The sequence below is a fragment of the Scardinius erythrophthalmus genome, assembly GCF_964197995.2.
Source record: "Scardinius erythrophthalmus genome assembly, chromosome: 20".
Classification (NCBI taxonomy): Eukaryota; Metazoa; Chordata; class Actinopteri; order Cypriniformes; family Leuciscidae; genus Scardinius; species Scardinius erythrophthalmus.
The window spans coordinates 32,578,307-32,602,507 of NC_138240.1; the positions used below are offsets into that span (position 1 = coordinate 32,578,307).

General features: G+C 38.4%; 1 protein-coding gene across 1 annotated transcript in view; it reads right to left on the reverse strand.

The window, feature by feature from the left end:
• Positions 1-1,073: 1,073 nt before the first annotated feature.
• disp3 (dispatched RND transporter family member 3) overlaps positions 1,074-24,201 on the reverse strand; it is a gene marked incomplete at its 5' end in the record, with an annotated part of 40,034 nt that continues 16,906 nt past the window's right edge. The window contains 12 exons of the mRNA XM_081348832.1: positions 1,074-2,448; positions 3,576-3,751; positions 6,012-6,125; positions 6,372-6,531; positions 11,393-11,538; positions 11,622-11,748; positions 13,071-13,246; positions 15,842-15,968; positions 16,150-16,323; positions 17,579-17,715; positions 19,537-19,668; positions 21,825-21,986. Coding sequence (XP_081204958.1) covers positions 2,104-2,448; positions 3,576-3,751; positions 6,012-6,125; positions 6,372-6,531; positions 11,393-11,538; positions 11,622-11,748; positions 13,071-13,246; positions 15,842-15,968; positions 16,150-16,323; positions 17,579-17,715; positions 19,537-19,668; positions 21,825-21,986 — 1,976 coding nt within the window. The 3' untranslated portion in view covers positions 1,074-2,103. The remainder of the gene's footprint in view (positions 2,449-3,575; positions 3,752-6,011; positions 6,126-6,371; positions 6,532-11,392; positions 11,539-11,621; positions 11,749-13,070; positions 13,247-15,841; positions 15,969-16,149; positions 16,324-17,578; positions 17,716-19,536; positions 19,669-21,824; positions 21,987-24,201) is intronic.

The following is a 24,201-nucleotide window of genomic DNA, read 5'->3' on the forward strand; positions in this document are numbered from 1 at the left end:
TCAGTTTCACTGTAAGCCTGGTTCAAAGTTTCGGCTTGCTGCGCCATTCCCCTCCTATGGACTGGATACGTCCACCATTCAGAGTTCCTCTTTAGCCGAACCCTGTTGAGCTCCTCCACACCCTTCGGCATCGGACGTAGCGGAGCTTCCGAGGCCAGGCCTAACACTTGTATGCTCTGGTGGAACCTGTGCTAGGCTGGGTCCATATGTTGTGATCCCTACGGTGATCCCATATGTGTATTCTTCCACGGTACAGCTCCCTGCGGTGAGCCAGTGTCTTCCCTTGGCAGAGCCTGCTCTGCCGTCACTAACCGGTTGTGTCTCCCCCTGTTAAAGGCTGGAGCCACCTCAGTGACATTCCATATGTTGTATTGCCTGGTAAATCACCCAGTCCATATACGGGCAGGATGTGGCTTCCGCATCATATTACTTCCAACGAAGGTTAACGCTTTCGCCATGGTCTTATGGAACAGCAGTGACTTCCCTGGCCTAAGCCCTGTTCTATCTCCGCCTCAATAATGCGGGGGGATCAGGAGGCTTTTGTCTAGGCACATGAAGGTGGCAGCACTAGTGGCGTTTTAACAGGGATCCCAATCAGTCGTAACGTTGACTACGTCGAACGTGAGCGACTGAAAGGGAACGTCTCGTTTACAGAGACGTAGTCCCGTCGCCACTATTGCTGGACCACCACTGACTCCGGGCTCCGCTCGACTCCTCAGCGAAAAACAACTGGTGCGTGCATCCACTTCCGTATTTATACCCACGGAGTTCCTTTCCTTCCAGTGTTATTTTACTATTATAATGTATATAAAATAATTTGTATAATATTAGTGTCATATAATAATGTATATATACACTATTATAGTATTTATTAATATTTTGAATTATCTTTCAATCATTTTGCTATGTGCAATTGGCATTTTAACTAACGCCAATTTTAATTTTGCCATTATTTAAGTTTAGAAATTTGAAATTTCTTTCATTTAAGTTTTTTAAATTCAAGTTTTTCATCTAATATTTATATTTTATTTCAGCTTTATTTCAGTAAAGTAAAATTATTTTTAATTGTTTTAGTTTAGTAACAAAAAACAAGTGTAACCAAGGCTTTGTGGACTATACAATAGCCAGTTAGCTATTTAGCATTGTTTTACTGTTGTAGCTAACACAGCTTTCTAAAATCTCTATCTGAAGACGAAGTGATATGGTGAAATACACAGGAGGGTAAAATTAACTTTTCACTTTTTACCATCCAATCGATTCCTGATGGATGAAACCAAATCAGGCATAACCTGATTCCACCAAGTGCATCATGTTCCTGGAACAACATCTTTGTTGATCAAATAGGAATTTTGTTCCAGGATCAACAAAAGATGTTGACCCAGGAACGAGTCTAACTCTGCAAACTCTGCTAAAAAGATGTATGTTGCACTGCAAAAGTAAAACGGCTAGTGAATGTCATTTCTTGTTGACTTCAACCAAAATGTACAGTAGGACTTAAACATTTGGGGTTCAAATAATTAACTCTCAAGTTAAACACCAACCCTGTTGCAACATCCCTCAAGGGCGGTGAAAAAGTAGCTTTGTCTTAGCCTTTCTCCTTCAGTGTTGTCCTGCTCCCGCACGTGAGATGAATTCACAGAATTCATGTTCTTCTCCTCTGAGACTTCAGGCCTTCATCACACTTGAACCAATGTAAGACATGTCCTCACATCCTCTAAATCTCTTCATTCCATGTTGTGAATAAAACAAAATATTGAGGAATAATCAACACTTTTGGTCATACATTAATGCAAGTCCCTGACAGATCGATTCATGATAGCAAAGACAGTGTCATTCACCAAAATGTGTCCGACGTATTTCCCACATCTGTCAGGGCTCACTACCTTCATGCATACTGTTCACTATTCACGTACAGGGTTTCCTAATTTCTAACAGTGTGCCACATATGTTAAATACTTCATTTTCCCCAACTTGCTTCCCAATGAGTTCATGTTCACTTATGTTGTCTCACTGTCACAAACAAATCACAGTTGCACACTTGAAATCCACCTAGAATGAGGTTCCTTGGCCTGAAACGGGTGCAGGAGGGATTCGCTGTGTGATCTAGATCAGTGTGTCAGGAGCAAACTGTGATCCGGTCCACCAAAGCAGACCTCCACAGACACCCATAATCAGGACCACCAGAGCGGCTTTGAGCACGGCTCTGGGTGTCCGTGTGAAGTCGGCGGGTCCCATTGTCGCCAGGAGCGCGGTAGTGACCGTGAGAGTGAATGCGATGGAAATTGCCGTGTTGATGGCCACAATCTGACCAAACTTGGCGAAAGGCACGATGACGCAAAAAAAGAGTGGAATGGTTGAGATCACTGTAGTGACGGCACTAGAGACTATGGCAACACCCACGTGATTGGCTGCTTCAAGGGTCCGTAGCTGCCGCTTGATGGAGGACTCCTGTAAGCCAATGCAGAAGAAATGACACTTGTAAAAACTCTTAACATTAATATTCAACACACGTAAAAAACACTCACACCTTGTCTTCTTCTTTCTGTTTCACGACTCTAACTTTGGTGTCATGTTTTCAAATTGACTTCCTTGTCTCATAGACCTACTATCGTTTCAATCAAGTGTAAATGGCCCATCATGTTTAGCTGTTTTGCAATTCTGACATAGGGCTTGAGGAAAGGAATGGTAGGAACAGAGCAGAATATAGGATCAGACGTGTTTAGCTCATCAGTATGCTGACATTTCTCCTAGTCACTGGGTTTGTTCTCAGTAACAGCAGGTTTTCTCCATAACACTGCAGTCAGAATGGATCAGTGTTTGTGTTTACACAGTTTTTAGGAAGCGCTTTGTTTTACAGTCCTGTTTCACATGAACATACTATTGTAGTAATGACACTAACTGGGTATTAACTAGGTACTAACCCTGAACTTAACCCATGTAGTTACCTTAAAGTACTCAGTAAATACATTGAAAGTGCACGTGTTGTAAAATAAAGTGCAAGCAGTGTTTAGTTTTAGCCACAGTTTTTGTCTCGAGTAAAACATATGTGAGAGATGTGAGTAAAACATCCAGGTAGTCATATAGTAATAATGGCGCGAACACACCTAAAGTTAGCTATGAATCTAATGATTATAAATGCATTATTACTGTGTTATAATATCAATAATCAACAATAATCCATTATTTATACAGGGCTTCATTAAGTTGTTATGTTATGCAAGTTGTTATGCTATTATGTATAATGCCATATAAAATGGCACCAGATGTATACGACTGCGAACATGAACTGTATCATCCAGGATAGCTTATCCTACACCAATATAAATGACTCCCCTGAAGCACGCCAGGGTTCAGTGCCTTGCTCTAGGGCACAATGGTGGGAGGAAATCCCAGCGTCTTAACTGTTCAAGTGATGTCCCAAACCGGGACCCAACTAAGCTTTGGTGTTACGTGCCCGGATCACATCCAATGAAACGGTCAGGGATGTGAATATATCATGAAAACAGTTCCATTTCACCGTCACAGGAGATGTGTTTTGACACATTTGTTGAGTAGTGGATAATTGTAAATCATACCGAAATGTGATTGGCCAGTCCTGAAGTGTCAGGGTCCCCCGCCAGTAGATAGCCCTCCACTAGATGCAAGCAATAATCCACCGAAGAGCCCACCAATATGGAGAGAGAGATGGCTTCAACCGCACCCATCTCCCACCCAAGCCAATACATCACCGCCACCACCAGACACACCATACCTGCCAGTGCCAAAACACACACACGTTATGAAGTCATTTCAAGATTTAAGACTTATTTTAAAGAGAACCTATTATGCCTATTATAAGTCTTGATTTTGTTTTGGGGCTCTACTAGAATGGGTTTTCATGTTTGGATGTTCAAAAAACCAACTTGTTTTTCAAGTTCAAGTTTTAAGACCAACTATGGTCGGAAGTTACCAATACAGTTCAATGATTTGGCTTAAATCACATAAGCAAACTCCGGAGTATGATGTATAAAGGAACCCACGATTAATCAAACATCAAATAAAGCAAAACGACATGGAAAAACATGACTTTTTACACCTGGTATTAAGACGCGTTTTGGGTGATCAGATCACAAATGGACGAGCCTAAATACAGGTGTAAACAGGGTTTTGAGCGTGTCCACTTCTGACCGCTTCCAGAGGTAGTCGAAAACGCATTCGACCGGACTGCTTTCGTACTGTAAACACTCATGTGATCAAATGTGTTCGAACAGCCACAAAATACCATTACATTATGGGAAGTGCTCTAGCCAGTCGAGATTTAAACTTTGTCGGCTGGAGACCCAAGTTTGGTTTAAAGATGAAAAACATACCAAGCACAATGTTCTCTCAACAATCCTGATTTCTAACACACACTCAAAGTGTTCGGCTGATCTTGCAGCTGTCAGAGCAGAAACTGAAGTTTGTATGTTTTTCTGTCGTCTCCGGGTGCGTTCATATGTAAATTACATGAGCTTATTTTGTCCATTTGATCAAAAGATCTGAAAAATCCCATACATTTACCCACCCATAGACCCTCCCCTCGAAGAAATCAGGACAGAAGTAGATGAAAGTGGACAGAAGAAATGGATTAAAACACCAGGCGTAACGGGAATGTGTCTCGCTCGTCTACTTGTGATCCGATCGACCAAAACGCATCTTAATACCAGGCGTAAACAAGGCCGAAGTGGTCGAAAGTGGACAAGCTCAAAACATTTTAGATCCTGTAGAACCTGTATTTAGCTTGGTTCACATGTGATCCGATCACCCAAAGGGGCTTCATTACAGCGGATTCTTGGAGATATCGAATAGATTAATCAGCAGAAGTTAATACTCCACCTGCACGTGACGTCATTCTCGACAGTTAGTTCCGGTCTCTATGAAGCCCCTCCTTCGGGAAAGCGCAATGTGCTCTGATTGGTCAGCTGGACCAGTGAGTTGGGATTTGTCATCTGCTTCGAGCGTGTTACAGAAATGTCACACCACGCCATATAACCGTGAGTTTTAACACACTAAATAACTCAAAAAGAGTTTTGCCTTGGGTGGGAATTAGTTAAATAACGAATATTGTGAGGTGTTCGTTCCCGAAAGAAAACTCAAGACTACTATGGAGGAGTTCAAGGGAGTTTAGAAACAGTGACACTAATAAAAAGAAGAACTCCCTTTGAAGTGATACTGTGCTTTGAAACTTTGCATAACTTTTTCATGCTCAAACAATAACACTACAAAAAAAGGATAATAGCTCTTCTTTAAACAGCTCATAAACACTCTGGTTCTGTTTTTCTCCTTTTCACTGTTTTTATTCCTTCCTCTACTTGAATTCAAGCATCATTGCACATTTCTGAAATCTATTTCCTTGTTTAGCTGGACATAAAAGTGGGATGATTTTCAGAGTCTCTTTTCATTTCACATAATTTGTATATTCGTTCAGTCTGAGTAATCACTAGTGATAATATTCCTGGTTGAAAGCAAGTTAAATTATGTTCATGTCTGGCATATTGTATTAACATATAAATGAGATGGGAATAGAGCTGCACATTTCAAAGGCAATGATTTTCACCATCAGTACATATTACATGAGTCAATTAAATTCAACAGAATTAAAGAAAAATCCATTTGATGACTCCGTCCAAAAGGAGACGCAGCATTTAAGTATCCTCAATGAAAATTAGTTGGCCATAAAAAATGGTTGTAATTATTAATCAATTTCTAGACCACTTTTGAATTTTTTTTTTTTTTTTTGAATTGTGACTAATTGCTATTATAAGCACATCTGCAGTAATGCATCTTTTTTAGTAATTCTCATTATTCTCAATGATTCTCATGTACTGTAATCAGTGTTATTTTACAAGCATGTGTATACTATTACAATATTAGTCAAATGTAGGCTTAATTTTCTTCATGTGATTTTTGGGTTGAAATGATATACTAACAAAAATAATATTAATAGTTAATATTTTGTGCAGTGACTCAATGCTTGCAAAGGTATGACATACCCAGAATGCTCAGCAGGATTGGCAGCAGCAGAAGTGGATGTGCAGTAAACACAGCTACTGCTGCGATGCAGATGGCAAGTGACAGCAAGAGACTGTAGAGGGCGCTCTCTACACCTACAGTAAGTGCATAAAGATGAGTTCAGGGAGGGAGTCAGTCGACCCATGTTAAACGTCATGTAAATAGAGAATCTGAATGCAGATTCATTATCGTCATTTGTTGAGAGTGAGGTTAATGAGCACTCATGTTAATGATGTCTGCGCCTCAGACTAATCACTCTTAAATTGCTCATTTGTTCAAGCAGAGCCATTTTTATCAAAGCTGGTTTCTGTCTTTGCCACGTTCTATTTTTGCTCTCTTGCCTATAATTTCCATGAAGATCTGTTTCCAGTGTTGGCAGGTCTGGAAGCCTCGTCTCAAGGCAGACGACGCTGGAAGAGAGGCGAGCTGCTTCTGCAGGAAACTCTCCCATTGCAGGAAATCAGAGTGAGTCTGAAATGAAGACTTTCCCTTGTAGGTGGTCTGAATCATAGAGACAATGAAAATGAAGAAAGAGTTCAGCATTAAAATTCTTAATCACCTGGAGTATGACATCAAGTATTGAAAATGTTCAGTGTTGCAAGTGGTGTTCTGAAATGAGGAGGCAAAGTCCTCACAGTTTTAATTAAATGTATACACTGTAAAAAAAAAAATCATGATTTTAACAGTAAAAGTAAACAGTAAAAAACAGTTTTTGAAACAGAAAGTTTCCTTACTATAAACTGTAAATAACTGTGATAAGTCTAATGGTACATTTAATGTAATTTTACTGTAAAATACTGTTAAATTTACAGTTTTTGGAAGTGAAAATGAACAAGTCATTGTATAATTTACAGTGAAAAACCGTAAATTGACATTCCCACAATTCCCTGCGTTACACTTCATATTTTTGTTGAAATAAATATGTTTCGTCATAATTTTCTTTGTTTTGTTTTTTAATCAGTTATGTACATTAGGATTTTATGTTACATTTAATGTTGTTAAATTAATGTTTAATGTATTTTTTAAATTTAATGTGTGTTACCATGATGGTGTTTAATGTTTGTGTGAATGACACTGTGCAGCTTATATATATATATTAGTATTAACTTTCTTGTGGAAGAACTGCTTGTGATGAGTTTTGATTGATTGTGTGACTCTCATTACGGCTGTGATTGTTGGTTGTCAGTGTATTACAATGGTACAAAACAGATGCTGTTGTAGCCATTTATGTTATGCTAGCTGTAGCCATTTACATCCAGTCTTTGTGCTAAGCTAGGCTAGCGGTGGATGCGTCAAACAGACTTACAGCACGCACGGAGATGAAAAAGGTATGTATGGACTTATCTAACTCTGGGGGATACGGTGAATAAGCTAAAGTCCCAAAAAATCGAAGTGTTCCTTTAATGTTGTCGCATTTTCCAGCTTAAATAAACATTACATTAGGCTTACATTAAAAAATAAAATAAAAAGAAACTAAATACAATTCTATTTTATATTTTTACGTTAAAACATTTAAAGCTTTTTAAGCATTTTTACATCTATTCCGAAACAATAACTAAAGGCAGTAACAATTTAAACAATATATTTGATTAGTGAATGATGTTCAGCTGTTCTTTTTAATAGTTTAATAGTTCTTTTTAACTTATTTTCAGTCATCAAGCTCGATAAACAACTGATCACAGACACGAAGATGACCTTTAATTTCACCAAGCTGATTGCTTACTAAAAAAAGTCGTCATTCAATCTCAATTACCCCCTGCCAAACCCAGTGCATGCTTTAGATGGTCTGTTAAAACTCAATGGGCTACTTAAGTGTTCCTTTAGAAAGAACAGTGATTTATACAGTTTTTTATGTTACGTTTCGTAATATTTGCATTGTTTTATTTTTATAATATGGATTATTTTCTCATCTAATTTTTTGAGGAGGCACTGCCTCCCTTGCCTCCTCAGAGGAAACGCCCCTGGCACTTCTTTATTTTAAGCACCCTCACTTTTTCTTGCGTATTAGCACTTCTCACATGTTGCCAGTACTCTGACCATCTGATTTGTACGAGCCGTTTCTATAGCGGCTCTGATGATCAAATCTGCGACCCATTTGAATTCTATTGAGAATGTACCTCTTTAAAACGCTATGGAGAAAGTCAAGCGTGATCTAAAACGGCCAATACCTAAAAAGACTGTTATGTGCATTGTCATGCACCAACATAAATTAGAAAGCTTTTTAAACTACTCATGACCACCTTTCCTAGAATGAATCACCTAGACCTAGAATTCGCCTGCTTCTATTCCCTCTATCTGGTCTCACAGATTAAGCACACGGAAGTCATCTTCTAAGTACATACATCGCAGGGCTTGCTTATCCTCTCTAAGGCCACTAGAAAAGATCAGAAATGACTCTGTGCTTAACAAGAGTGTACAGCAGTGTGGGAAGTTTGCCCTACTCAACACTCGTTTATTAACTGGTTCTCCGAGACCTAATTTCTGATAATAACTGTGATATGCTGATGCTCACAGAAGCCTGGCAAACATTAAATGACTTTGTTGAACTCAGAACTCAGTTTCTCCTCTTGTATTTTGTTTTAAGACTAAAATTTACATTTTGACAGTCAGTATTTAGTCAGTATTTTGACTAAGCCTCGAATTGGAGGTGGGGTTGGGGGTCTGGCAGTGGTCTATCGCCAGAGTCTTCATATTGAGCTGTCTGCTTTTCATGATGTGACATCATTTGAATATTTGGCATTTAAAATCACGGGTCACTCTCACCTGCTTATAATACTGGTCTACCGTCTTCCTAAAATGATATATAATACTATATCCTTATAATACTTTCTGCCTGTTTCAGTCTTCCCAGTGCAGAATACATTCTTAATGTCTATGATGAAAGTATTTCTACTACTTTGAATCAATATGCTCCCTTAAAATCAAGATATGTTCCATCCTCTTGCACTTCTCCTCAGTTCAACACTGAGCTTAGGAAAATGAAAACCAAGGGCTGGCATCTAGAAAGCTTTTATAAGAAAACTGGCCTTATTGTTCACTCCTTGGCATATACTGAACACATTCAGCAGTATAGGGAAGCTCTTAATGCAGTTCGATCAGCAATTGGAATTACTGGCACTGCCTTTGTCTGGTTTTCCTCCTATTTGACAGGGAGGCAACAATTTGTTACCAGAAGCACAAATCAAGGTTAACTCAAGGTTCTGTCTTGGGCCCTCTTCTTTTCACTATTTATATGTTACCAATTGGAAAAATAATCAAACGCTATGGGTTTATCTTCCACTGCTGATGACATTCAGATTTATTTTAGCACACCTCCCACCTCAGTGTTTCCTCCGCCTACATTAACAACTTGCATAAAGGAACTCAAGCTTTGGCTGGAGGCAAATTACCTCAAATTTAACTCAGGTAAAACTGAGGTAATACTGATCGGCTCTGTTCAATCAGAGCAGTTGAAACTATCTGGTCAACTGATAGATTTGGATGGTGACTTGATAATGCCCTCAATGACAGTTCAAAATCTTGGAGTTCTCACTGATTCCACTCTTTCATTTAATAATCACATTGGTAAAGTGGTAAAGTTTTTACACCTACGTAATACAGTCTCTCTCGTATTTGATCCTCTCTTAGTCAGCAGGATGCTGAAACTGTTGTACATGGCTTTGTCACATCTCAACTAGATTACTGTAACTCACTTCATACGGCCTTTCAGCTAAAAATATCAAACGATTACAATATGTTCAAAACTCTGCAGCCCGCTTGATCACTCACACAAGAAAGAATGAGCACATTACTCCAATCCTCTGTCACCTTCATTGGCTTCGGGTTTCTTGCGTACAAGGTACTAATTCTCATTTGAAAAACTCTTCATAACCTTGGTCCTGCATCTTGGTCCTAGATATTTATCTGATTTACCTCTGCCTTATGCTCCTGTTTGCTCCTTACGCTGTGGGATAGTTAGTCACCCCTAAGTTTAGTCTGGTGACTATGGGAGCCAGGTCTTTCAGTGTTGTGGCTCCCAGGTTGTGAAATGTTCTTCCTCAAGACATCCATCAAGCATCCTCTCTTCTCTCCTTCAAAAACCTCTTAAAAACAAGTTTTTTTTTTCTCTGAATATTACTCTTCAGCTCTCGGTCTCTAAATGGTACCATGTTATGGATATGCTATTTGTTTGAATCCCAAACACAGCATGACATTCAATTGTTGCACAGTAGGTATAGGTAATATAACCCGTAATGTTAAAGTCCCCCTGTAGTCAATCATTTTATCCCTTAAAACTCATCTTTGATCACTAAAATGACATATTTAAAAGTTTTTTCCTTGGAAAAAAAATGTATTCATGCTTAAAATAGCTTGAATGTAACTCTACACCCTTGCTACATTTACAGTAGTATACGTGGAAACATGATTATGCTAATTAGCCCCGCCTCCACTCACTCACGCCAGATCACAGATCCACTCGGCCAACCTACTGAGGTAAACGTTGCACAATGTTATTGCTCTTCTTTGAAACGTTGGACACATAATGGTAATTAATATGATTAGCCTTTTGCTTGACTATGTTATCATACGGCTAATAATGTGTTGCTAATGTAACACAAACCATGTTCCCATTCGCCATCTCAGTCTGCCTTCTAACAATAATCAGAAACGCTTTGAATAACTCAGAACGTCAGTGGAGAAAGGCAAATAGTTCATCATAAGTATAACATCGTAATATACATCATACACCCGCTATATTGCTAAATCTACCTGATTTTTTCATATCAACAAAACAATATACTGGGATAACCTGGCACTCCCCTGCTAGTTCGCTGTTAATGATATGCTAAAGCCCGCCGGCACGTTGATCTGATTGGTTATAATGTAGTTTTAAGGTGAAAATACTCAGCAATTGTATTGACTTATGAATTTGCACATGGTTTGTCTTAAAGCATATTAAAAACACCACATAGACATATAAACAACATTAAAAAATATTTTACCCCAGGGGGATTTTAAGAGATATTTTGTATGGTGAAGCTGTAGTGGTCAGGAAATATTCTAAGTGGTCAGAATATAATAATATTGTAAATGTGTTTTTAAAAGAAAATCAATGTGTATGTTATATATAGGCTATGTTGTTGAATACATTACTGTGTTAAAATACATTACCAATACAAAGACCTGGAAGCGAGCGAGCGAGTCCAAGTGATAAAAAGTAACACAAAAGTAACATAACATTACTTTCAATAAAAAAGTAATGTAATTTGTTGTACCTTTAAAAAGAACTCTCCCCAACACTGGCTGTCACACTCTCTAAAAGGGGAAAATGCACCATAAAATGACTCTTGAATGAAATATTGAAATGCCGTAGTGAACTCACTGATTCAAAAGCCATAGAGATCCAGTGCACTCTCCCGCCCTGCATGCCCACTGCACCATGGGACAGCTGGCCAGGCAAGAGGTTGGGCTCGGGGAGAGAGTGACACTCCGGGTGAAGTAAGGGCAGAATGGATGTGAGGCTGTTTCCTGAAAGAGAGAAACAGGACGTGGTAAAACTGTGACCGACTGAAAGGGTATATGAGAAGGACTCGTGGATGATTCTCCCTCACCTGATGGCAAACACTGAGCTCCACCGGGCTTCACAAGCTTGGCATTGGCACTGATGGCTTTGCACAGCTTGCACAAGTGCCCGATCTCATTAAAAACATCAAAGTCTGGATCATAGATCACACTACCCTTTGAGGGGGAGGAACGTCAATAATCACTCAATTAATAATTCATAAATCCGCTTCAAAGGAAATCAATCAATGTACAATGTGCAGACTGGGACGACATTAATTAAAAATCAGGGTTTTTTCCATTCAAACCTGAAAATAATTTAAAACAATAATAATAATAATAATAATAAAAAACTGTAAATCCTGACATGAAATAAAAGTCCTTTTTCTTTTTTTTTTAATAGAACAATTTAATTAATTTTTTGACAAAATATTATTTGATACATCAGGCTTTTATGGTTCATATAGTATGATATAGTGAGAATATGAAGCTCAAACTCGAGAAAAACAAAAAACAAGCAAACTAAGTCAAATATTCAATTTGGTGCAGTTGCTGATATTTATATGGCCTAAATATATTATATTATTTAAATTCTGATAGCTTGTAATGTAAATCAGTAATAACATAATAGAGACTTAACTACATAAAATGCATCACTCTGTATCTTCCAATAATATGTCTTAGTAAGATGATATTTAAATGCTTAGTTTTATGATCAAAGCTCTGTAGTTTTAAAACATAATGCAATTTATTATAATGATGTCTAAGAGATGAACAAATACATTTCCTCAGAAGCCTGATGTATCATATTTGATATTCATATTTCCAACAAAAAAAGATGGATGGATAAACAACTAAACCTAAGTTGTTCATCTTGAAATATTACTAACAATATAAAAGTTATTCTTACATTTACTTTAGAAAAATCAGTAAAGATTTCACAGCAAAAAGACACGTGAACCACGAGCTAAAGTGGGACATTTTTACAATTATACTAAAATGCCTTTTACTTTCTAAAAAAGTCTAAACTATCAATCAGACGACAGAAGGTAGTAGATTGAGTACAACAGGTTATTCAGCAAAGCTATGATCAAGTTCATAATTAAGACATCTTAGAAATCTGTGCATCAAATACGATATACAGTAGGCTTTATACGGTTGAGGTTCTAGATCACTTTCTAGAGTAAATTTGTGACGTTGATCATGATATAAAATAAGAAGCAGTTTTTTGGTGCCCTTCATTCATTGGTATTCAAAGTAATGGGAGTTGAGGCAAATGTTTCAAAGCATGCACAGATTCATACTTTTTACCTGATTTGGGACAAACTAATCCTGATATCAAACTATTTAGCAAGTGTATGTAAAGTGGGACGCAGCTACTATGATTCTGATGTTGATTCTGATTATTCTCAAGCATTTTCACAAATGGAGTTTACATTATAGTAATTTTTCTTTATTTCTGCACTGTAAATAGTGTAAATTGTTTTATTCTGCCATACCAGGTCTCCAATAACATGGTTGTCTGAGCGCTGAGTGCGGTTGACCCCCAGTATGCCGAACACCACAAACACCATGGCTCCGGTATCCACTAGAGGGCGCACTGCTGGTTTCCCACATTCTCCTCCACTGCAGGGGTTAAAGCCTGAAGTCCTGGAGATCTTCATCTGGGTGGGAGCTGATCACATATAAAAGATGCATCTGACACTTAGCAAAGAAAGAACAACTTTCAAATTGTCATAAAAGAAATGTATCCAGCATCTCCTGCAGAAGTTTGGAGATGGTCCTCAATGCAGAGCATAAAATCCAGGGGGAGGAGTTGGATAAAATCCAACTCCTCCCACCTTACATATACCTAAACCTACCCGTCTCCACCCCCTGATCCCTAAACCCACCCCTAAACCTACCCATCTCCACCCCTAAACCTACCAATCTCCACCCCTTATATAAGATCCGACTCCTCCCCTCGGATCTTGTGTACTGCATTGAGGTGCTACTGGAAGTTTGGGGCATATCAAAGGAATATTGATTCAGTCACAGCCATATGAATTTACTTTTCTACTAGAACCCAATATTTTTTCAAAAAACACAGTACATTTTAAATTATTTATCAACTACCCATAGCTCACATAAAACAGATCTCAGTTGTAGATATTTTAAGTTACTGTACTTACAAGGTCATTCCTTGTGAAAAAGAAGAACACTTTAGCAAACTTATTCAAGAGTTTTTTAATGCAGAAATAATATACTTTAAAAGAATATGTACTTAAATGCATTGCAAACTGAATGTAACGCTTTCGGACACTTAATTACAATGAAATTCAAATGTATTTTAGTTAAACCTTATATTAAATGTAATTAGTTGAAATTTAGTGCTTTTTTTTACTCACTCAAGTTGGCCTTAAAGGGATAGTTCACCAAAAATGAATATTTTGTCATTAATTACTCACCCTAATGTCGTTCCAAACCCGTAAGACCTTCATTCATCTTCAGAACACAAATGAAGAGCTTTTTGATTAAATCTGAGAGCTTTCTGTCCCTCCATTGACAGCTACGTCATTGGAGCGTTCAAGGCCCAGAAAGGTAGTAAAAACATCGTTAAAATAGTCCATGTAACTACAGTGGTTCAACCTTAATATTATGAAGCGACGAGAATACTTTTTGTGTGCATAAAAAAAAACAAATAACGACATTATTCAACAATCTCTTCTCTTCCAAGTCATTCTGAATTTGCAAATGAGCCCCGCCTCCACTCACTCACATCAGCTCAGAGATCCACTCGTTGACGATCACACGTTGATCTGATTGGTTACAAGGTAGTTTGTGACGTCAGAAACACCAGCGATTTCAAAGCGTGTTTTTGAGACTGTCTTTGGTTCACTGCAGTTTTAAGGAGAAAATACTCAGCAATGGTGTTGACTTATGAATTTGCACATGGTTTGTCTTAAAGCAGATTAAAAACACCACATAGACATATAAACAACATTAAAATCTTGATTTTCACCACAGGGGGACTTCAAGTCTTCACTGTATGAAATAAAAAAACACTGATATTTATTAAAGCTACAAAAGTTCAAGAGCAGTGAGTGAATTTCTCTTATTCTTTTGTTGTTTGATTAAGGACACAGACAGCATCAGTATATTAGGCTGCTGTCAGTTTAAGAGGGTTATACTAAGGAAATTGGTACACATCAAATTCTCTCTTCTGTTTACCTTCACTCAATACATTAACCTACTTTGTTTACATGAATACTCAGATTTTTACATTTTTGTGAGTATTCGACCGTTTAACCGTGTCCAGAAAGCTGCCTGTCAGTGTGCGAATACTGAAAATGAGTTATGTTTTGCGGCATATTGTACTTTTAATAACTCTTTGTAACATCAAGCAAGTCCCCCTCTTTGGCCATTTCTCAATATGCGTTCTTGTCTGTACTTGTGAAACGTCATCAGTCGCTGCCCAAGTACTGTCCCAATACACAAGTTTGCATTTTGGCAAAAACGGTTAAAAATCCCGGAAGTGTTCTTGACACGCCCATTTTACCGAGGATGCATCGGTTGGTAACTTGTGTGAACTTGACGGCAGAAATATCCCAGCATTCATTTCGGCATTCGATGAAGGAGAGGCAGGTCAATACAAAGTCGTTTTTCTACAATTTCGTACGTTATTTCATCACTATATTCACTTCTGAGAACATTTGATGCGAGAAATCAACTGTGTAGATTTCAAATATTGGCATTTTTACGAAAATTTATGGCGAATCGAAAATGTGCTCAAACATTTTCGGAAGTGAGAATCTCCATGAGCGTTGCTTTATTGTTATGAATATACATTACATTGTAGAGTACAGTTGTAGAGAAATCCCTTGAGCTGAGGGTAGGCTTGGGCGATAAAGCCTGGCTGTTATCGTCAATAATTCGCGTTATGTTTGGGTACTGCAGACGGCGTCTGTGCGGGGGTATTATTGCGCAATACCAGCAAGAACACATCGTCTCAAACTGTCAGCAGCGTTCTGTGTGCTCGTCACCTTGTGAGTTCATTCTTCCAAGAACAACTAGCAAGAGCGTTCTCCCCAAGAACACAAGTCCGTTCTTTGCATTCTTGGTTTTGAGAAACACCCTTTATTACTCATTCGTCCGGCCATGTTCCTTTATCGCTCTAATGTGTCATGAACTCCTTAGTTATAGTTAAGCGCACTTCTTTTTCACAAGGGGATGTTCTGCCACAACCTTAAATTATGCACAACTTCAAATACATTTAAAACCATGCATGTACCAGCAGGAAGTGGGGCGTAAAACCTGCCCTGAGTGGGTCCGTCGGGCCCAGAGCTGAACACACACCCTGGAGGCCCCTCACACACACGACTGGGGTACGGGCTGTTGGTGTGTTGGGCAAAATACAGCTTCCTGTCAAAAATACACAAACAGGAGATCAGTTACTGGATTATTATAATCCAAGATCTTTTTCAGGCATTTTGATTTGTTCAAATGGGGCACTGAGGACTATACAGGGTTAAATGTTGCACAGTTGAGAAGCAATAAAAATGATTTCAATCAGTCACGGCTCATCTGTGAACATCACACTCGCCTGCTGTGCTGCTGCTCAACCGAAGCCACGTAGAACTCAAACTCTGATCTCCAGCGACGGCTGCCGTCACATGACCGCAGTGTGAGCATCCAGCGAGGGTGGGGGTGATAGGCGTGAGACACACACACGGTCATCCGCGTGCTGAAGTTGCTATGGGGACTGCTGTAGGCCTGTTACCGTGACAACACATCGATCAGTGTTTGTCAGCTCAGATGGAATGGGGCTATAAGGGCAATTGAAGCGTGCTGAGGTGATGCAAACACACGCCAGAACTAATGGCATTCCCGAGGCGGCGCAATAGATTGTGTACATTGAAAGCTTTGTTTTTTCACTGAGGCATTAGCAAACAGGCAGAAATGGTTTTTGTCTGTGTAGTGAAGTAATAAGCAATGTGAAAAACACATTTGCCAACCACAATTATGTTTTCAAGAAAATGGCTTATCACAGCTGTCTGTCGACACAACGGTTTGTGCTCGAGTAAACCATAGTTTCTTTTTCTTTGCTTAATGTAGTAAATATACTGGCCATTGATCTGAGTCAAATTTGGTAAAAATCGGACCAACAGTGCAGCAGGATTCCGCAAAAGTACGATTTGCAGGAAATTCAAAATGGCAGACAGCAAGTTCGACTGACTATGGCATAATGGGTATCATAGCAAAGGTCTAGGAGGAGTTCGAAAAGGTTTTTCATAAAATTCAAAATAGCGGAAAAGCAAATAATAAGAACCCTAACAGATACATAAGGTGCCTACACACCTTCTGTGCTTGGCCCCTAATAAGAATTACAAAAGCACTTAACAAAATTCCCAAAACTTAAACTAAAATTCAAATGAAAGCCAAAAATATTCAAATAAAAGCTCATTCAAAATATGAGTAAATAGTATCTAAATTTTAGATACTATTTTAGTAGCTATCATAGTATTTATTCATATTTTGAATTAGCTTTTAAAGTAGAATTAAACTAACTCTATGAATTTAAACATCCAAAATACATTTGTGCATTATTTGTCTTTTATCAAATGTAACTCATATTCAGGAACAGAACGTCTCGGTTCCCTGAAGGAGGGAACGGAGACGTACGTAGAACGTGATCGACTGAAAGGGAACCGGAATTTAAAGGCATTCTCAATTCTCTCCTGGACGGCACGCAGTCCTGGTGTTTGTCTCTCTGTGTGTGTGTGTGTGTGTGTGTGTGTGTGTGTGTGTGTGTGTGTGTGTGTGTGTGTGTGTGTGTGTGTGTGTGTGTGTGTGTGTGTGTGTGTGTGTGTGTGTGTGTGTGTGTGTGTGTGTGTGTGTGTGTGTGTGAGGGTGTGTGTGTGTGTGTGTGTGTGTGTGTGTGTGTGTGTGTGTGTGTGTGTGTGTGTGTGTGTGTGTGTGTGTGTGTGTGTGTGTGTGTGTGTGTGTGAATGTGTGTGGTCATACAGACCTGAAAGAATGGCACATCCCCGTGCCCGGCCGATGATGCTTGCCAGGGCGCAGGTACACTGGCACTGAGTGAATAGCGATATAGAGGAACAGCTGAGCCCATCTCCAGCATAAACACATAGACAGTTAGGAGACCACCTGCAGAATTTTATAAGAGACATCTTTCAAAAACATAAAAACAATCGTAACAACCCTAAACTTTGAAAAGGTAGAGTTTGAGGTCTAAAATAATGTTTTTGTGAAAACTTATCAACTGACAGTTCAACTGACAACCCTTGACCCTTTGTGCTAGGTAGTATTAGCCATTATGTTTTGCATATACTGTACTGTATTTCTAAAACAGAATTTTGTCAATGTTTATGAGTGCACTAGCATTTATGACCTCAAAACTAATAGACATGGACACAAAACGTTAATTTGGATTTAATAGATTATTTTATAAACCAATAAAACTTGCAACAGCATGTCAGTGGATGTAGATCACCAATGGGGTGCATTTGTTTGCACTTTATTTCGTGATTTCACGGGAGAAGAGTTAAATGTGAGAGAGCTGTGTGTGCCTCGTAAAAACGGTGATGTTTTATATGAATATGTTGCCCATGACATGGTCCTCCCAAAATTTCTTTTACGACTGGTAAGGGGACGATTCAAAGTGAAATATCTTCAATAAGATACTGCAGCCACTGTTCAGGGAGGAAAGACTGCATAATAACAGTTTTTATTTCAAAAATCCATTGAGGTTAAGAGAACATCCAAACTTTGGTTTTCACAGCACATTAAGTTAATTAATTGTGGGAATATAGACAAAAGAAGATATTTTAAAGATAATGGGTAACCAAAAAATTGATGGGCCCCATTGACTTCCATAGTATAAGGGAAAAAATACTATAGAAGTCAAATGGGGCCCATCAACTCTTTTGTTACCCTATATTCTGAAAAATATATTTTAGTGATCAGCAGAAGAAAGAAATTCTTGTGGGTGAGAAATGATGGCAGAATTTTCATTTTTGGGTGAACTATTCCTTTAAAGGGATTTGCAGTATGGTAGAGAGCTGATAGTTGATCAGTTGAAAACACCAGGGGAACTGGAAGCAACAGTTAAAGTCCCCCTGTAGTTCAATTAATTTTATCCCTTAAAATTTGATCACCAAAATGACATATTTAAACGTTTTTCCTTGAAAATCTTCATGCCTTAAAATATCTTGAATGTAACTCTACACCCTTGCCTCATTTAGTATAAGTGGTTCTATGAATATGCAAATGAGCCCCGCCTCCACTCACACACACCAGCTCAGAGATCCACTCGTTGACGATCACACGTTGATCTGATTGGTTACAAGGTAGTTTGTGACGTCAGAAACACCAACGATTTCAAACTGTGTTTTTGAGACTGTCTTTGGTTCACTGCAGTTTTAAGGAGAAAATACTCAGCAATGCTGTCGACTTATGAATTTGGACATGGACATTGTCTTAAAGCACATTAAAAACACTTAGACATATAAACAACATTAAAAGCTTGATTTTTACCACATGGGGACTTTAACTAAATATTCTTGTAACTACTTGCAAAAGAATAAGGCCTGCAACATTCAAACATCTACTCTGGCATGGCACAGGACATAAAACCATAGTGAAGAAGACAATAACATTTTTTTTTTTTTATGAAAGTGTTTTGACCTGGATAATGGATAGGGGATGCTGGACACAAAAAAAAAAATGTTGCAAACCACTGTCCATCTTGGCCAACCTGGTTAGAGCCAGTAAAACCCCTTAACTAAGCTGGTGGGGTGGGCAGATTAACCCATGTTCTGAACCCGGTTTACCAGCTTGACAACCTTTCGTTGGTACAGTATGACCTGGTTTTTGCAGCAGGGAATGCATCAAAGACTGATTAAGTTTTGATAAAACAGGTGTCAGTGTTTTTCCACCCGTTCCTCCCAGAAGAGCAGAAAAACAAACCTGCGAGTGTCTGTGCGGTGCTGTTGGATGCTGGTTTGGACTGGTTTGAGGGAATTGTGGGATGGTTCCCTGAGGTAGAGCTTGTGAAATCAACAGCACTGTGAAGATTATGAGGTCGCTCCATAAAAACACCTGAGAGACACAGAGAGGTCAGGCATGTCAGTATGTACCGCTTCATTTTTTTTGAAAAAGTTTGGGGTTGGTAAGGTTTTTTAATGTTTCTAAGTTAAGCCTCTTCTTATCACCAAGGCTGCATTTATTTGATCAAAAATACAGTACAGTAATATAGTGAAATATTATTACAATTAATATATTCATCTTCATTTTTTTGTGGAAACCATTATGCTTTTGAAGATTTTACCTTGAAGATTTTTTGATGAATAAGAAGTTCAAAAGAACAACATTTATGTGAAATTTATATATGTCAATTTCAAAGTCTTTTCATTCACTTTTGATCAATGTAATGCATCTTTGCTGAATTAAAAATATATTTATTTCTTTAAAAAAAAAAAAAAAAAAATTACTGACCCCCAGACCTTGATTGGACATTATAAATATTACAAATATTCAAAAAGTTAGAAATACACTATTTGGACAAAAGCATTAGGACACATCCCTTGATTAATGAATTCTGGTCTTTCAATCAGACTCATTGCCACATGTGTAAAATGTGTAAAATCAAGCACCTAACTTTGTAGTCTGCATTTACAAACATTAGTGGAAAAATGGGTTAAATGCAGAGGACAAATTTCAAGTATAGGTTACCAGCCTTCACTTCAAAGGTGGGACCCACTCTGTGGCGTGTTCGCACCGCATGAATTAGGAACGATTTTAGTTCTTGGAACTCCTTTTGGGGGAACTAAATTAGCTCCTGCTTCAGAGTACGGTCTAAACCAGCACTATAGGAACTACCAGTGATGTAAGTGCATGTTGATCAGCAGAACGCACGCGAAACACCAGCACATGCCATTTAATAAAAAGCCATGTACACAAAGTTTGTAGCCTATATATTTACTCCACAAACTAACTCTACAAACATGGAAAACGGTGATAGATGGACCTCTCAACCTTTACGCTAAGGAGATAATCAAAAACTTTGGACCAAGCTAAACATGATTATGTACTTCTGCTCAGCTAGCAACTTTGTGCATCAACCACACAGCAAATGCTAATGTTTTTCATATACTGTCTACTTTCTTTGTATAACAGTTCTATCTAATAATGTATTAGACAGGACTGTTAAACAGAGCATAAACTTATGAAGATGGAGAATGGGAGCGATGTGTGTTAAGGCTCTGCCGTCAAAATAAAAGTCACATCAACAAGCCCAGCTTACGTCACTTCAGAGTTCCTACTGGCGGTGCAAATGCAACCAGGAAAACGGCCCTAGGAGAACAGTTAGTTCTCGGGGAACCACGCTGGTGGCTAGTTCCTATAACTGCTCCTAGAACTACCCAGTGTGAAAGGAGCTATTGTCTATGTATTTAGATTGCAGAAACTGGGATGGCCTCAGCCCTATGACCCTAAAAGGTCATATAAGGACCAATCAATGAATGAATGAATTTAGAATGCAATATCATTACAGTTCCTGTTGGTGTAATGGTCAGGGGTCCCAATACTTTTGTCCATATAGTGTATATTTTTAGGCCTTTTTGCCACTTTAATTTGTCAGGATATAGAGAGACAGAATGAGAAATTATGTGGGGAACAAATAATAACATTTCATTATTTTACATATTTCAAAATCCATGGTCAAGATTTTGAATCTGAGATTTTCAATGTCGAAACTTACGTTTTCATATATTTATGACTGAATATATAACAACTGCTGGTTTAAGCATTATAATGTTTTTGTTACATAGGATACTTGATTCTGGTCAGCTGATGGCATTCTGTGCTTGAATATTTTTTCTAAACAGTATAATTGATCATTGTTATAAAAAACTATTTCTTCCAAAGCTAGTCTAGTTTCATGTCTCCTGTGTGATAAATAATGTACAGTCAGCCAGTCATAACAACAAAAAAATGAAGCCCTTGTGGGTGACACTAGACCCTGGTGCAAAGCAGATATTATTCCTTATGTAATGGCTTATTGATGAAAGCTATTTCCTGACACCCAAATATTGTCTCTACTCATGTTTCGGCTCATTGCCCGCTGCCTTCATCTACTCGCTGTATCTTGCCATGAGCAGAAAATCTGTAGTCTAATTAAATAATGCAGCGCAAATGAGTCAAGCGATCGTTTTCTATGACCCACGAGAGTGTACTGCACTGTTTAGAAGGCCCACCTGAGCACATATGGCAGGAGATCCCCTGAGCGCTCAGGTTACTGCGCAGGTCCAGCAGTCTCTGTAGGTTGGTGTCTCTGTGGAACAGCACAGGCGCGTGACTGGCCGGCCGCAGGAGACAACAGCAACACACCGAGCCCAGCAGAACCAGAACATACACACCTGAAAAAAACAGACAGGATTAGACGTGCGATGTGGACGGGGGAGGATGTTTATCACAACAAGCTAATGCTGGGTTTTAAATGCATCCTGCTACATTATGCATGACTGTATTAAGTCTATAATTATACAGCCGTTGTTTCAACACTGCTCAGGCTGCTCACCTAATAAGCAGTGGTGGACTGGGAGAAACCTGGCTCTAATTTAGCTTATTGACATGCATACAGCTGCATAAATATGCATACTGTATACACAATAGGCGTTTGTTGAAATTTCTTGGTACACTCCACAAGCTTAATTGCAATGTCGCAGACACATACGTAAGAGATGCAGTTCATAGCTCTTTTGTTTAAACTGTGAATAGACTGACCTTGAGAATAAGAAACAAATTACAGGGAGTCTGAAGCAAAACAGCCAGGACATTTTTTATCTTACTCATGCAAAAAAGTGTGTACATTAGCAGAAAAATCGGAATCGGACTTGCACGAGTTCACTACTGTACTCTTTGTTCGTTTTTGGATAATCATTTATCAGACATTTATACCTGTGTAAGCATTCTTTAATCAACAATTCTTCTGGTTCTTATAAAGGTATATTCTTAAAATAAATTTAAATAGACAATCCTGATTTAGTTACAAAGTAAATACTGGTAATCATTGTTATTTTAGTATTACTTATATACTATTACAGTATGTGTTAATATTTAATCATTTTAGCTTAAGTTTTAATCATTTTGTTGTGTGCTTTTGTCATTTTTATTAATAATAAAAATACATTTTATTTGCAATGCGCCTCGCTTATACTCAAAGCAGAAAACAAGCAAATTAATACACAATACATGAGTCAAAATAAATAATACCTAATGCAGTTAGTTGCCAATATAGTTTAGTATAGTTCTGATTTCAGTTTTAGTTAACAACACTTCTGGTAAGATATTTACAGAGTACTACTCACATTATTTTTTGCATAGTGGGTTATGCATAGAATATCTAAATGATGTACTAAATATACGCAGTATACAACTAGAGAACACTTCATCAGTACCACATCCCACAATGCACTTAATTTCATCAAACTGCCAAAAGTACGTTTACACAAAATTGTATTAAAAATGCAAAAAAAGAAAAGAAAAAGAAAACCTATAGGGCCCTATCTTGCACCCATCGCAATTGACTTTGTACACCAACGCATGTATCATTCCTATTTTGCACCCGCGCACAGCGGACTTTTCCCTCCACAGACGCACGTCAGTAAATTAGGGAATGTACTTGCGCTCCCGAGGGCGGTTCAGCGAAAAGAGGAGGCGTGTTCCGGCGCAAACGTTCCCTGGTGCTATTTTGCAGTTTCAGAAAACAATTCCGTTGCGCATGTTATTCAAATGCTATTTTAAGAGCGCATGCTTGGCTATAATGTAGCATTGTGCACAACGCGCATACACTTTGCTTCTCTCATCTACACAGAAGCAGCAGTTTTCATTTTTGCAAATCATAGGCTACATTATTACAAGGAAATATATTAACACATGAAATCATTGTGGTGTCCATGAAGATGTGAAAAAATAGGCATAAATGTAGCTTACACATTAACCCAAATTATCATACGCCTGTTTAACCAAAGCTAATTTGGGTGTGTTTCTCCATCCCAATACAATGTCACTTTTCTGTCTTTTACAGCCCTGACGAGAACGTCGTTCTCCTCGGCTGTGAACCGCTCCTGGTGTGCGTCTGGCAAATCCACCATTATAATAGCAATCAGCCATGAAACAAGTGCGCCTGCTCTTCAAGGGAATGTGAGATGATGTTTTGATTGGTTTATTTCACGTTGCGTCGGGCGCAAGAGTCATTTATCCCGCCGGTATAATAGCAACAGCGCCCAAGACCCGCCCACAAAGTTACTTGCGTTTCGCGTTTGATACTTGCGTTTCAGATCGTTAAAATAGGGCCCATAATGTTTATTTCCAAGTTTATCTGTAAATGTTCTTGACTGTGTCAAAAATGTGTCTCAACTATTTTAAGAAAGAGTAGGCATTATACAGTGTTATGCAGTAAGCAGCAAGCAGAATGTTAATAGCCCACATTAAAACTGCACAGAATGTATTATATATTGCATACTATTTTTTTAAATAATAAGCAAATCAATATAAGCATTATTCTACACTACTCCACACACTAGTATTCCTACACTAGTCCAAGCTCTAGTATGCAAACATTGTAGCCAC